General features: G+C 35.3%; 1 protein-coding gene across 1 annotated transcript in view; it reads left to right on the top strand.

The window, feature by feature from the left end:
- The window catches only part of LOC128235993 (titin-like), a 38969-nt gene that overhangs the window by 6029 nt on the left and 15754 nt on the right, over positions 1-17186 (top strand). Inside the window, exons 4-8 of the mRNA XM_052950775.1 lie at positions 476-784; positions 2477-2785; positions 4478-4786; positions 6484-6792; positions 9622-9930. Of these exons, the coding sequence (XP_052806735.1) occupies positions 476-784; positions 2477-2785; positions 4478-4786; positions 6484-6792; positions 9622-9930 (1545 nt within the window). The remainder of the gene's footprint in view (positions 1-475; positions 785-2476; positions 2786-4477; positions 4787-6483; positions 6793-9621; positions 9931-17186) is intronic.

Below are 17186 nucleotides of genomic sequence, written 5' to 3'. Positions count from 1 at the left end.
CCCATGCAACAACTGTTTTATTACCTTACTATACTTCATATATATTATTTATTTATTTAATCAAATTTTTCGTACTCTATGAGTCTCTATTATCCAGCAAATTATTGAGATCATCAACGGCAACATCTTTAAATTGCGAACTTGTTTGTTTACGTCTGGTAACGACCGTAATCATATAGACGATTGAGCGCTTGAAATGGGCCGCGTCTTGCGACTTTGGGCCTTCGGACATTTTTTGACACGGTCAGAAAGTACGAAAAAGTACTTGCACCTGTATTGACATTCCGTCGACCTGACTGTGAATTATTTTATTGTTTAAGACACTTTGTTTTGAAATATGATTAGGGCCGTACTCGTTATTTTATAGCTGCACTCTCCCAAATTGTTGTTATAATGTTATCCAAACAAAAAGGTTGAATCTCATTTAAATGCTTCAAATCACTGTTGGTTAAATACGCTGTTATTTTTATTTCAGTTAGCCCTTTGATCACTGACATTAGAAGTGTTGAAGTTGCAAGGGGTGATACTGCAACAATAGTTTGTGACATTGCTGGCACTTTTGCCTACCCACGTTGGGATGATGGCATTAATACAATTTATGTAGCTGAAGGAACTTCAATTTTTAACCCAAGTACAACTGACTCTAGATGGGCTCGATCTGGTGACACAAAGAACCTAATCATTTCATCAATTGAGGATAGTGATGCTGGAACATACAGATGCAGCATCACTACACCAACAATAGACAGCTATACAGCAAGACTAAAAGTCATCGAACACTCTGGTATGTCATAAAAACAAACACAAATACAGCAAATTAGAATATATATTATACCTCACATAAATGTGTCCCTTCTTTGTATATATAAACTCGATCGGTCCGTATATTACTGTTTTTTGATGAAAATCCAATTTAATGACGTCAGCGGTCCATATTATATTTTGGCCGGTCCGGACCTCGCCAAAAATGTAATATGGACCGCTGACGTCATGCAATTGGTAAGTGCGGCTTGCCATTTTCACAACGGCGAAAACTTGTCGCAAGTAACGATATTACTTTATTCAATAAAACTCATTTAAATCGCTTTAAAAATATTGAATGGTAACGGAAAATGTTCGGTATAATAAAAGGAATATAACACACCACTTCGGGCCATATGGCATTATAAGGACCGGTCAGTCAGCCCCCGAAGGTGAATGGACCTCGGCGCAATACACTTTCGGTGGCTGACTGGCCGGTCCTTATAATGTCGTTTGACCCTCAGTGGTGTGTTATATTTCTTAAATATATACAACATGTACATTGACAGTATTTGCTATGACTAAATGCACAGGTTACCTTAAGTACATATTATATCTATATGTGAGCTTATTCTTTATTTTATGTTTGAGAAAAAAAATGTAAGATTTGTTAAAACACTTGGAGCACTTATATTTCATGATCATCAGTAATTATTGTAACTGCATCTCTTTATATGACTCTCTTCATTATAAATTGTACAAATACGCTCCGGCAGCAGACTAGATGGTATTTACCTCATCAAAATTGACTTTATTTTTATTATTTTGCAATATTAATTTCAACACAATGAGAGTTCATTCGTTATACACCAGCAAACCCAGTTTAAGAAGGGAATATTGAAGTCACCATGCAGATGGTCTAGTGATTGGTTTGTCAGTCGATCAGTTGGTCTACTGTAAAAGGTTTGCGGAGCAAACTTTTTTCACAGTTTTTGACGTAGTAGTCTAAAAGTTCATAGCCAAAAGGTCAAAGGCAGTTTCAGATCACAAGCTAAAATTTGTAGACCAGTGTCATGTTCATGTTCACATATATGTGCAAATGCCACACACACAGTACCGACTTGCTGCATTGGCATTTGAATTTCCCGAAACGAAGAGGGGGACTTTTGGACTGTGGTCCCAAAGCCAATAGGCAGCGGGTTACAAATCAGAATGTCATCCCCGACACCAAGGACAAAAGTGTTGACGTTTATACAAATGCCCATGCAACAACTGTTTTATTACCTTACTATACTTCATATATATTATTTATTTATTTAATCACATTTTTCGTACTCTATGAGTCTCTATTATCCAGCAAATTATTGAGATCATCAACGGCAACATATTTAAATTGCGAACTTGTTTGTTTACGTCTGGTAACGACCGTAATCATATAGACGATTGAGCGCTTGAAATGGGCCGCGTCTTGCGACTTTGGGCCTTCGGACATTTTTTGACACGGTCAGAAAGTACGAAAAAGTACTTGCACCTGTATTGACATTCCGTCGACCTGACTGTGAATTGTTTTATTGTTTAAGACACTTTGTTTTGAAATATGATTAGGGCCGTACTCGTTATTTTATAGCTGCACTCTCCCAAATTGTTGTTATAATGTTATCCAAACAAAAAGGTTGAATCTCACTTAAATGCTTCAAATCACTGTTGGTTAAATACGCTGTTATTTTTATTTCAGTTAGCCCTTTGATCACTGACATTAGAAGTGTTGAAGTTGCAAGGGGTGATACTGCAACAATAGTTTGTGACATTGCTGGCACTTTTGCCTACCCACGTTGGGATGATGGCATTAATACAATTTATGTAGCTGAAGGAACTTCAATTTTTAACCCAAGTACAACTGACTCTAGATGGGCTCGATCTGGTGACACAAAGAACCTAATCATTTCATCAATTGAGGATAGTGATGCTGGAACATACAGATGCAGCATCACTACACCAGCAATAGACAGCTATACAGCAAGACTAAAAGTCATCGAACACTCTGGTATGTCATAAAAACAAACACAAATACAGCAAATTAGAATATATATTATACCTCACATAAATGTGTCCCTTCTTTGTATATATAAACTCGATCGGTCCGTATATTACTGTTTTTTGATGAAAATCCAATTTAATGACGTCAGCGGTCCATATTATATTTTGGCCGGTCCGGACCTCGCCAAAAATGTAATATGGACCGCTGACGTCATGCAATTGGTAAGTGCGGCTTGCCATTTTCACAACGGCGAAAACTTGTCGCAAGTAACGATATTACTTTATTCAATAAAACTCATTTAAATCGCTTTAAAAATATTGAATGGTAACGGAAAATGTTCGGTATAATAAAAGGAATATAACACACCACTTCGGGCCATATGGCATTATAAGGACCGGTCAGTCAGCCCCCGAAGGTGAATGGACCTCGGCGCAATACACTTTCGGTGGCTGACTGGCCGGTCCTTATAATGTCGTTTGACCCTCAGTGGTGTGTTATATTTCTTAAATATATACAACATGTACATTGACAGTATTTGCTATGACTAAATGCACAGGTTACCTTAAGTACATATTATATCTATATGTGAGCTTATTCTTTATTTTATGTTTGAGAAAAAAAATGTAAGATTTGTTAAAACACTTGGAGCACTTATATTTCATGATCATCAGTAATTATTGTAACTGCATCTCTTTATATGACTCTCTTCATTATAAATTGTACAAATACGCTCCGGCAGCAGACTAGATGGTATTTACCTCATCAAAATTGACTTTATTTTTATTATTTTGCAATATTAATTTCAACACAATGAGAGTTCATTCGTTATACACCAGCAAACCCAGTTTAAGAAGGGAATATTGAAGTCACCATGCAGATGGTCTAGTGATTGGTTTGTCAGTCGATCAGTTGGTCTACTGTAAAAGGTTTGCGGAGCAAACTTTTTTCACAGTTTTTGACGTAGTAGTCTAAAAGTTCATAGCCAAAAGGTCAAAGGCAGTTTCAGATCACAAGCTAAAATTTGTAGACCAGTGTCATGTTCATGTTCACATATATGTGCAAATGCCACACACACAGTACCGACTTGCTGCATTGGCATTTGAATTTCCCGAAACGAAGAGGGGGACTTTTGGACTGTAGTCCCAAAGCCAATAGGCAGCGGGTTACAAATCAGAATGTCATCCCCGACACCAAGGACAAAAGTGTTGACGTTTATACAAATGCCCATGCAACAACTGTTTTATTACCTTACTATACTTCATATATATTATTTATTTATTTAATCACATTTTTCGTACTCTATGAGTCTCTATTATCCAGCAAATTATTGAGATCATCAACGGCAACATCTTTAAATTGCGAACTTGTTTGTTTACGTCTGGTAACGACCGTAATCATATAGACGATTGAGCGCTTGAAATGGGCCGCGTCTTGCGACTTTGGGCCTTCGGACATTTTTTGACACGGTCAGAAAGTACGAAAAAGTACTTGCACCTGTATTGACATTCCGTCGACCTGACTGTGAATTGTTTTATTGTTTAAGACACTTTGTTTTGAAATATGATTAGGGCCGTACTCGTTATTTTATAGCTGCACTCTCCCAAATTGTTGTTATAATGTTATCCAAACAAAAAGGTTGAATCTCACTTAAATGCTTCAAATCACTGTTGGTTAAATACGCTGTTATTTTTATTTCAGTTAGCCCTTTGATCACTGACATTAGAAGTGTTGAAGTTGCAAGGGGTGATACTGCAACAATAGTTTGTGACATTGCTGGCACTTTTGCCTACCCACGTTGGGATGATGGCACTAATACAATTTATGTAGCTGAAGGAACTTCAATTTTTAACCCAAGTACAACTGACTCTAGATGGGCTCGATCTAGTGACACAAAGAACCTAATCATTTCATCAATTGAGGATAGTGATGCTGGAACATACAGATGCAGCATCACTACACCAACAATAGACAGCTATACAGCAAGACTAAAAGTCATCGAACACTCTGGTATGTCATAAAAACAAACACAAATACAGCAAATTAGAATATATATTATACCTCACATAAATGTGTCCCTTCTTTGTATATATAAACTCGATCGGTCCGTATATTACTGTTTTTTGATGAAAATCCAATTTAATGACGTCAGCGGTCCATATTATATTTTGGCCGGTCCGGACCTCGCCAAAAATGTAATATGGACCGCTGACGTCATGCAATTGGTAAGTGCGGCTTGCCATTTTCACAACGGCGAAAACTTGTCGCAAGTAACGATATTACCTTTATTCAATAAAACTCATTTAAATCGCTTTAAAAATATTGAATGGTAACGGAAAATGTTCGGTATAATAAAAGGAATATAACACACCACTTCGGGCCATATGGCATTATAAGGACCGGTCAGTCAGCCCCCGAAGGTGAATGGACCTCGGCGCAATACACTTTCGGTGGCTGACTGGCCGGTCCTTATAATGTCGTTTGACCCTCAGTGGTGTGTTATATTTCTTAAATATATACAACATGTACATTGAAAGTATTTGCTATGACTAAATGCACAGGTTACCTTAAGTACATATTATATCTATATGTGAGCTTATTCTTTATTTTATGTTTGAGAAAAAAAAAATATGTAAGATTTGTTAAAACACTTGGAGCACTTATATTTCATGATCATCAGTAATTATTGTAACTGCATCTCTTTATATGACTCTCTTCACTATAAATTGTACAAATACGCTCCGGCAGCAGACTAGATGGTATTTACCTCATCAAAATTGACTTTATTTTTATTATTTTGCAATATTAATTTCAACACAATGAGAGTTCATTCGTTATACACCAGCAAACCCAGTTTAAGAAGGGAATATTGAAGTCACCATGCAGATGGTCTAGTGGTTGGTTTGTCAGTCGATCAATTGGTCTACTGTAAAAGGTTTGCGGAGCAAACTTTTTTCACAGTTTTTGACGTAGTAGTCTAAAAGTTCATAGCCAAAAGGTCAAAGGCAGTTTCAGATCACAAGCTAAAATTTGTAGACCAGTGTCATGTTCATGTTCACATATATGTGCAAATGCCACACACACAGTACCGACTTGCTGCATTGGCATTTGAATTTCCCGAAACGAAGAGGGGGACTTTTGGACTGTGGTCCCAAAGCCAATAGGCAGCGGGTTACAAATCAGAATGTCATCCCCGACACCAAGGACAAAAGTGTTGACGTTTATACAAATGCCCATGCAACAACTGTTTTATTACCTTACTATACTTCATATATATTATTTATTTATTTAATCACATTTTTCGTACTCTATGAGTCTCTATTATCCAGCAAATTATTGAGATCATCAACGGCAACATATTTAAATTGCGAACTTGTTTGTTTACGTCTGGTAACGACCGTAATCATATAGACGATTGAGCGCTTGAAATGGGCCGCGTCTTGCGACTTTGGGCCTTCGGACATTTTTTGACACGGTCAGAAAGTACGAAAAAGTACTTGCACCTGTATTGACATTCCGTCGACCTGACTGTGAATTGTTTTATTGTTTAAGACACTTTGTTTTGAAATATGATTAGGGCCGTACTCGTTATTTTATAGCTGCACTCTCCCAAATTGTTGTTATAATGTTATCCAAACAAAAAGGTTGAATCTCACTTAAATGCTTCAAATCACTGTTGGTTAAATACGCTGTTATTTTTATTTCAGTTAGCCCTTTGATCACTGACATTAGAAGTGTTGAAGTTGCAAGGGGTGATACTGCAACAATAGTTTGTGACATTGCTGGCACTTTTGCCTACCCACGTTGGGATGATGGCACTAATACAATTTATGTAGCTGAAGGAACTTCAATTTTTAACCCAAGTACAACTGACTCTAGATGGGCTCGATCTAGTGACACAAAGAACCTAATCATTTCATCAATTGAGGATAGTGATGCTGGAACATACAGATGCAGCATCACTACACCAACAATAGACAGCTATACAGCAAGACTAAAAGTCATCGAACACTCTGGTATGTCATAAAAACAAACACAAATACAGCAAATTAGAATATATATTATACCTCACATAAATGTGTCCCTTCTTTGTATATATAAACTCGATCGGTCCGTATATTACTGTTTTTTGATGAAAATCCAATTTAATGACGTCAGCGGTCCATATTATATTTTGGCCGGTCCGGACCTCGCCAAAAATGTAATATGGACCGCTGACGTCATGCAATTGGTAAGTGCGGCTTGCCATTTTCACAACGGCGAAAACTTGTCGCAAGTAACGATATTACCTTTATTCAATAAAACTCATTTAAATCGCTTTAAAAATATTGAATGGTAACGGAAAATGTTCGGTATAATAAAAGGAATATAACACACCACTTCGGGCCATATGGCATTATAAGGACCGGTCAGTCAGCCCCCGAAGGTGAATGGACCTCGGCGCAATACACTTTCGGTGGCTGACTGGCCGGTCCTTATAATGTCGTTTGACCCTCAGTGGTGTGTTATATTTCTTAAATATATACAACATGTACATTGAAAGTATTTGCTATGACTAAATGCACAGGTTACCTTAAGTACATATTATTTCTATATGTGAGCTTATTCTTTATTTTATGTTTGAGAAAAAAAAAATATGTAAGATTTGTTAAAACACTTGGAGCACTTATATTTCATGATCATCAATAATTATTGTAACTGCATCTCTTTATATGACTCTCTTCATTATAAATTGTACAAATACGCTCCGGCAGCAGACTAGATGGTATTTACCTCATCAAAATTGACTTTATTTTTATTATTTTGCAATATTAATTTCAACACAATGAGAGTTCATTCGTTATACACCAGCAAACCCAGTTTAAGAAGGGAATATTGAAGTCACCATGCAGATGGTCTAGTGGTTGGTTTGTCAGTCGATCAGTTGGTCTACTGCAAAAGGTTTGCGAAGCAAACTTTTTGCACAGTTTTTGACGTAGTAGTCTAAAAGTTCATAGCCAAAAGGTCAAAGGCAGTTTCTGATCAAAAGCTAAAATTTGTAGGCCAGTGTCATGTTTATGTTCACATATAGGTGAAAATGCCACACACACAGTACCGACTTGCTGCATTGGCATTTGAATTTCCCGAAACGAAGAGGGGGACTTTTGGACTGTGGTCTCAAAGCCAATAGGCAGCGGGTTACAAATCAGAATGTCATCCCCGACACCAAGGACAAAAGTGTTGACGTTTATACAAATGCCCATGCAACAACTGTTTTATTACCTTACTATACTTCATATATATTATTTATTTATTTAATCACATTTTTCGTACTCTATGAGTCTCTATTATCCAGCAAATTATTGAGATCATCAACGGCAACATCTTTAAATTGCGAACTTGTTTGTTTACGTCTGGTAATGACCGTAATCATATAGACGATTGAGCGCTTGAAATGGGCCGCGTCTTGCGACTTTGGGCCTTCGGACATTTTTTGACACGGTCAGAAAGTACGAAAAAGTACTTGCACCTGTATTGACATTCCGTCGACCTGACTGTGAATTGTTTTATTGTTTAAGATAACAGCCCATCTGTTTATATCCAAGAGGGATGTGTTGTACATAGAGGAACTGATATTGAAAAACACAGTTTACCGTGGAATTTCCATTTATTCCGCAGATTTCAAAAAAAATGTCCAGAGCTTTTTCTGGAAAACAGTGTGGAAAACTTCTGGACATTGTGAATGTGTTTCGCTATTAGCCTGGAATCCCGTGGAAACTATATCGAATGTTGGGATTAAGAATATTTTTAAACATCTATGTGCACTAGGTTTTCTCAAGCCAATCATCAAAGCTGGAATCTAGTTACTAAGAAAGAAATCATAGCATTGAAACAATTTAACAATTTAATATTTTGTCTAATGGTAAAATGTATTCTCTTTTTAAGTCCGATATCAAATTTGAGGAGTACCTTAATATCTTACCCAAATATCTACGTTTTACATTCTTGCATTTCCGCACTAGCAATCATAAATTCACGGTCGAAGTCGGTAGATAGAGACAGAATGCTGTACCACATGTCAATAGAAAGTGTACGAATTGTAATCTAAACGATATCGGTGACGAACTGCACTATTTACTTACATGTCAATTTTTAATTCTACCAGAACAAATATATACATAGTCGTTTTTACTGAAGACCTAATGTCTTATATTTTAGTGAAGTTTTAAATTGTCAGAAGCCGGATACCTTAAGGAAAACAGCAATTTTTGTTAAAATCTTAGATAATCACTTTAAACGAATCTGATCATGTATTTAATAGTTTTCCATTTGTTATCTCATTACTGTATCGATTATATTGTATCCTTATTCTAATAAATGAATTTGTTTTGTCATAAAAATAATACTATTTAAACTAAACACATTCCCCTTACTAATTAAATTTGTTTTGTATAATGATAAACTCCAAACCTGTTTTGAAGCCGCCATTAACCCACCTCTTCTTACCTGTGTTAACATGTGTATATTGCGTTTTCACATGCTTTTACTCAAATGAAGACTGTGATTTTATATAAGAGTATTGCGTTAAGTTGAGTTGAGTACAACACACTCAATATCAAGTTTTCTTAGCTGGGGCATCTCTTGAAAAACATAGGGTGAAATTAAAGAAATCGTGAGGAAATTATGTTGCAACTATTTCAATACCGAGTGCACTTTCTTTTGAAATGTGATAAGGACCGTACTCGTTTTTTTATAGCTGCACTCTCCCAAATTGTTGTTATAATGTTATCCAAAACGAAAAGGTTGAATCTCACTTAAATGCTTCAAATCACTGTTGGTTAAATACGCTGTTATTTTTATTTCAGTTAGCCCTTTGATCACTGACATTAGAAGTGTTGAAGTTGCAAGGGGTGATACTGCAACAATAGTTTGTGACATTGCTGGCACTTTTGTCAACCCAATGTGGGATGATGGCACTAATACAATTTATGTAGCTGAAGGAACTTCAATTTTTAACCCAAGTACAACTGACTCTAGATGGGCTCGATCTAGTGACACAAAGAACCTAATTATTTCATCAATTGAGGATAGTGATGCTGGAACATACAGATGCAGCATCATTACACCAATAATAGACAGATATACAGCAAGATTAAACGTCATCGAACAAACTGGTATGTCATAGAAACAAACAAAAATACAGCAAATTAGAAAATATATATATATATATATATATATATACAACATGAACATTGACAGTATTTGCTATGACTAAATGCACAGGTTACCTTAGTATAATATTTCTATATGTGAGCTTATTCTTTAACTTATGTTTGAGAAAACAAATGTAAGATTTGTTAAAACACTTGATATGGTGATAATTAAAGAAGTCCAACTTCAACAGAAATTATTTATTTATGAAACAACGTTTCGGCCATTCGGCCTTCATCAGGTTGTATGTATATTATGAACAGGAAATGGCGTCAACATTAAATGACGTCAACGTTGATAACGTCAAAATATAGCATACGTTTTTGCGCAAAATAATGTCTTATAGGATCTATAGAGATACAATTATACTGGTAAAATGCAATATAAATGCATAAACAAACATCAATAAACCAGTATAAACTATGCAACATTAAATAGGTTAAAAACAGTTATAAACCAGATTAATTTTGGGATTTTTTTTAATTCTGCAAGAAGAATTAAAATAATATTTTTTGAATTCATACCATTAGGAATGACTGTGCCAAGAATGTGCATCCATTTACTCTCCTTTAATAATCGTTTCCAATTGTTCTCAATTATATCAATTGGCATAAAAGAAAAATCATTGATAATGTGGTCAGAAGCATTAAAATGTTCAGACACATTTGTATATGAATCTGGAAAATGCTTTATATCAAACTTATGACTGTTCATTCTCTGACTACATTTTTGTTGTGTCTGACCAACATATTGCTTTTTACATTTTTTTGCAATTGATAACATATATAACACCTGTAGAAGAACAGGACAATTCATGATTTATCTTAAATTCTTTGCAAAAATATGTACTTGAAAATTTGTCATTTTCAAAAATAGTACAACAATGTGAACATCTGGATCTATTACATTTAGTAACGAACCCGTTAGTGACAACATTTGTAAGTTTAGAATTCACAAGTATATCTTGAATATTTTTAGGCCGCTTATATGCAACAATTGGTTTGTAGTTAATGAGATCTTGGACAGTTTTACTTTTTGAATATATGAGTAGTCCCCAATATTGGTTTATAATTTTACCAATGTTTGGTAATGATGAATTAAAAGTACACACAAAAGGAATATTGTCTTTTTCCGATGATTTAACATTTGGCTGCAAGGCGTCTTCTGCACTGATGGAAAATGTTTTCGAAACAGCTTCATCTATAACAGAAATTGGATAGTTTCGTTCTTCAAAATAGGTTTTTAGTTTATCACATTCCTCCTGGAAACGGTCATCACTTGATGTTATTCTTCTATAGCGTTTAGCCTGGATGTAGGGGATGCCGACCTTGCACTTTTTTGGATGACACGAAGAGTATTCTATGTATTGGTGGCAATTCGTTGATTTTTGAAAAACGCTTGTTTCCAAACCACCCTTTAAGTCTTTTTCGATATGGACATCCAAGAATGAAACACATCTTTTAGAGACATTATTTGTAAATTTAATATTTTGGTGGACTTTGTTGATATCGTGAAGAAAAGCCGTTAATTCATCTTCAGAATGTTCCCATATGAAGAAAATGTCATCAAGAAAACGCAACCATAGTAACGGTTTTTTGGAACAGTTTTCAAGAAAATATTGTTCAAACTTTCCCATAAACAAAGATGCAAAGCACGGTGCCATTTTCGTGCCCATAGCTGTTCCTAAAATCTGTAGGTAGTTTGCATCGTTGAATTGAACATTGTTCTTTGTTAATACATGTTTGATTAAGTTTGAGATGTCCTCAATATATCCAAGAGAGTTAGAGTTGTCTTGTTCAAGGAAGGATCTGCATGCTGCTATACCATCATCATGTGGAATGTTAGTATAAAGAGAGCTGACGTCAAGTGTCACTAAAAATGCATCTTTTTTAAATCGGATAAAGATCGTAATTTCTTGATGAAGTCTGTAGTGTCCTTTACAAAAGATGGCAAATTTTCCATGTAAGATTTTAAGACGCTGTCAATATATGAAGATATATTTTCTGTTAATGATTGGCATCCCGATACTATAGGTCGGCCCGGGTATCCCAGCGGTAAAGCATTGTTGACATCTTTGTGAATCTTCGGCAGGATGTAGAAAGCAGGCACTCTATTGTTAGTACACGGGAGTAATTTGCTTTTAATTTTTTCACTGATGTTATTGATTTTTGACACTTCATGTATAATTTCCTTGGAGAACTGTTCTTGTGGGTTGTTTGAAAGTTTACAATAATGTATATCATTTTCAAGTTGTCTGTCTACTTCATTTATATAATCTGTCCGATTCATAATGACAATAGTGGCACTCTTGTCTGCTTTTTTTAATATGATATTTTTATCTTTTCGGAGATCATTTAATGCCGAAATTTCTTCAGGTGATATATTTGACTGATATTTATATTTTTTGGTTTGCAGCAAAAGTTCATTTGTAATTGCATCAATATAAAAATCCCAGGTAGTATCTCGACCTGAATGAGGAATGAATGTAGAATTATTTTGTTTCTTATTTTCCAATTTTTCAGTAGTATTCTCATGTTCTGGTGAGAACTCACTATCCTCTCGATTTCCGAAAAATTCTTTAAGCCTGAGCCTCCTCGTAAATTCAAATATGTCTTGTTTAAATTGAATTTGACTATGGGGTTTCGGAGTTACACAGTATTTCAAACCTTTTCCAAGTAAGCGGTAGTGGTTGTTATTTAAAATCTTATTTGATAGGTTTAGAACAGTTTTCTTACCCCTTTCAATTTTTTTATTTATTTTCTTGTGTTTTTTCCATTTCCTCCTGCTTGAGAGTCTGACGAATCTCCGGTTTCTTGTTGATTTCGTAGGCACTGGATTAGTCTCTCTATTGTTGATAACAGGGTTTCCTTTTCTCGATGATTCTTGTTCTTTTTGGTAACCGTTCTCCAGTGTTGTTTTGGGATGTTGCCATTTTTGTTTTGTGTTTTTTGTTGCTGTTGATGGTTGGTTTGTTGTTGTTGTTGTTGTTGATTCTTTTGCTGCTGGTGTCGGTGATCTTTCTGTTGCCTTTGCATTGTTGCTGGTGTTGGTGTTGATGATGCTGCTGCTGCTGTTGTTGTTTCCCCATATTTACGGCTTCGCTGTAACTGGTCTTGTTGGTGCCCGGGGACGGCGCGTTTTTTGAATGCTGCTTCTGCTGCTGCTGTTGTTGTTTCCCCATCTTTACGGCTTCGCTATAGCTGGTCTTGTTGGTGCCCGGGGACTGCGCGTTTTTTGAATGCTTATCTTTATTTATAAGTATTTTTTTCTGGTGCAATGTTCTAAAGGTTGAACCATTTCCTTTTTTAGTTTGAGCATTTTCCCTTCTATTTTCACATTGTTCTGGCGGAGATGTCTCTGGAGAAGGTTGTTTTGCAATACAGTCGCGTGCTTTAACAAGTTGTTTGAGCTTCTTTTCTTGTTTCGCAACAATTGCATTTTTCTTGGTGTCAACATTTTCATAAATTTCTTGTGAAATGTTATTTGCTTCACGTTCATTGTTTATCAGCTGTTTAAACTGTGTTTCAAGTTCAAGCATTTTACCTTTGAGGTTATGAAGTTGTCTGTGATGATCTTCTGCGACGAGCCGTGTAATTTCCAAAGACATCTTGTTTAGCACTCTGTCAACAGCTGCTTGAAGATGATCATTATCTCCATCTTGTACTTGTAGTTTCAGCCTCAGACCAGTTGGAGCCACGTTTTCTGATATGCATTGGCATTTGTGTAACAGTCAAAACTGTTTTCCGGAAACGAAGAGGGGTGACTTCTGGATTGTGGTCCCAAAGTCAATAGGCCGTGGGTAACAAATCACAATGTCATCCCCGACACCAAGGACAAAAGTGTTGACGTTTGTACAAATGCCCATGCAACAAATGTTTTATTACCTAGTTATACTTCATATATATTATTTATTTATTTATTTAATCACATTTTTCGTGCTCTATGAGTCTCTATTATCCAGCAAATTATTGAGATCATCAACGGAAACATCTTTAAATTGCGAAATTGTTTGTTTACGTCTGGTTATGACCGTAATCATATAGACGATTGAGCACTTGAAATTGGCCGCGTCTTGCGCCTTTGGGCCTTCGGACATTTTTGACACGGTCAGAAAGTACGAAAAAGTACTTGCACCTGTATTGACATTCCGTCGACCTGAATGTGAATTGTTTTATTGTTTAAAATATGAGGACTGTACATTGAACATATGAAATGGACCTGTTCGATGTAAGTTCTTTATTTTGTGTAACTGGTTCGAAATTTAAGTGGACGTAAATTAATAAAAAAAATATGAATAAATCTCCGTGAAAAAATAATTTCAGGCTTCTGCATCAGTGCGTCCAAATTTCTTATTTAACAATGTTTTATTTAAGCTCAGTTCAATAAGCGACGCTGAAAATCTATTTTTAGATGCATTGTTTAATACCTGTTTTTTTAAAAAAAATACTGCAAAGGGGAAATAGATCAGAAGGTCTTTGAATTTTTAGTCGATTGATCGGAGAAAAACTCTGACTAAATAACGATGAATCAGGTTTTTATCCATGAAAGGAAAATATAACTTTATACAGCTCTAACTTAATACCATATAATTTATCCTATTGAACTTCTGAAATCATTCATGAGTACCATAATTGAATTTTAACTTATTTATAGAGGTCACAATTCACTGACGTAATTAATTCAGTTTAAAAAGCGTAATTATCAACATTAGAATTCTTATTCTTATTGAGAAATAAAATTATATCAAGTAAGTCATGCCTAAGTCTTTCTCTCTCTTTCGAAATTATTCTTTCAGCTAGGCTGAAAACCCATTTGGAAATTACACTGTAGGCAGGATTTACCTAAAACTTCCTTTCAGCTAGGGATAGTTTAGGGTATTTGAAGGGGGGTTTTCTTCCATAATGTTAAAGATGCACTCTTACTCCCAAAAAAGATTTACCACGTTTAATAATATTGTTTCAATATTTCAAAATGGATGAATAAATGTCGAGAAACAATGGTTCTTATGAAGGATACCGAGTTTAATTTGAAAGAAATGAGCAAAAAACAAGGTATTTCTACCTAATGTGACTATAGTAGATCACAGTAAAACTTTAAGCATTCACCAATTTTTTAATATGTTTGCGTTTCCAGCTATTAAATATACGGTTACAATCTTGTTATCGGTAACTAATATTTTCCATAAATGCATTATTTAGTAAGTAGTTAAAGGTTTATCACTCAAAATTATGTTTGTTATACATGTGTATGTATTGATTTTTGTAAGAGTGTCACTTTAATGTTGACATCATGAACATAGGCACAGAAGGCTCTTAAAATTAATTTTGAAGTTCCACTTTTTCAATGGAACTAGTTATTTTTTTCTCGCCTAAAATATAACGTCATCAAGCCAATAATTCTGTTTTTCTTCTTTGTTTGAGGACTGGCCTTTAAGGTCTCTGTCAGTTTGGTCATTTTAGGTGATAAAGGTTTATCTTCTCCCACTGTAACCATGTTATCGAAATCCATTGATGGCAAAGATGACAAAGCGACATTTTAATTTTCATTCCTCACTTGTTTGATTTCACTTGGCAACCTTTAAGTTTTGAAAAAAGCCTCTCGTCTCATTTGCTTTTTTTTCTCTGTGTTTCGGATGCAGACATCATAGCACGAGTACTTGGAGTAAGTTTACTAGCAATAAATGAATATTCATCATCTTAAGTTCTGGCCATTTACTGTGCTCTTAGGTCGTACTTAACTGCCATCAGCATTTCACTATTCTTCTTTCTTGTATCACTGTCCGTGTCAATAATCTCATAAGTATTTTCTAGCAAGGCAGACTTAGATCATTTGTTGAAGTTTTGTCAGCAGACAATGTTTCTGTTGCATTTTTCAAGGGTCTCAACACATTAATCAATGCCTTTACTTCATGTTTTTTCTGAGATGTGAACAGATTATTCACAAGTTCTGTTCCCCTTTTTCGTAATGATTATTCAGATGCAACATAAGTCAGTGTGGGGAATAACTTGTCTATTAACATTAACATGTCTAAGGTTGAGTTCTATCTAGTACAAACATCTTGCATTAAAAAAGTGGTATTGTGGAATGTTTGTTCAGCATGAGCTCTGTTGCATTTGTGCTGGTCTTAAAGAATGTAACATGAGACCTTTATTTTGCTTCGGGGTTTTCAAGGACCATGCCTCTCTACTAAATTCAACCAACGCCCATAGCTGCCAACTCTTGGATTTCCGAGAAGACTTATGGCCTTTTTTCATTTGCCGCGTTGTCTGTCACAATAGTTGGATCTGCCACTTTCCAGTACCGGAGTGTTGCTGCAAGATGTGCTCTGATATCCTCACATGACAATTAATATTAAGGTGGTTTTAATCAGTAATTAACAAGATAACATACTAGTCTAGCAGTAGCAGCATATTATTAATTGAGGGTGTATTTAAAACAGCATATTAAAAGGTCGGGTCTCTATGCCATGTCAAGTATTGTTCATGTAGCCTAGTACATGGATAAGTGAACTCAAACGTATTACATAAGCTGTAAAAAAAGCTAAAAATTAGCATAAAATGACGAAATTCTATTAATCATTTATAATTGTTTACTAATTTGTATTTGATTTATGTAATAATTGATTTAATGTACAGCGCAAATATTTTAATTTGCATTATTTTTGTTTTCCATATGTATTTATTCATCCTGTGTTAATCCAAAGTATTTCAAATATATAACGATTATTCACTTATTTCTATATAATGCTAAACCTACCAGTATATTCTCCAGAGAATTTGGATATTCGTTGCACGGTTGACTCAAGCACCAACTCTGAATCGATAAAGTGTGCTGTTACAGTGTCGAAACTCTCCGTTTATATAGAGATCCATAAATCATGTGTCAAAACCACACTATGACAATATTCAACAACACCAAATTTGATTTTAAGAATCTTGGTACTTTTCTCGTATCATCGAACAAATACTATTCCTGCCCGGAATCTTATAGCTTTCATCTAGTTCACTTACAATTGCTCTGAAAGTAGGGTGCTCGACGGTGCTTATAAGTGACATATTGTCAGTGAGGAGTGAATGAAAGTGTATTATCGATTATCTGGGATTTAGTTTCAGAAAGGTTTTTAGCCGCATTTTTTTATCGAAAAATAACGGGTTAAATGGCGAAAACCGAGCGGGCGGGAGAGCGGGCTGGTGGGGCTTGCGTTAACAAGTCTGCGTTA

The sequence above is a fragment of the Mya arenaria genome, chromosome 5, assembly GCF_026914265.1.
Source record: "Mya arenaria isolate MELC-2E11 chromosome 5, ASM2691426v1".
Lineage (NCBI taxonomy): Eukaryota > Metazoa > Mollusca > Bivalvia > Myida > Myidae > Mya > Mya arenaria.
The sequence above is the reverse complement of the archived record's forward strand: the minus strand, read 5'-3'. Positions and strand labels throughout refer to the sequence as shown.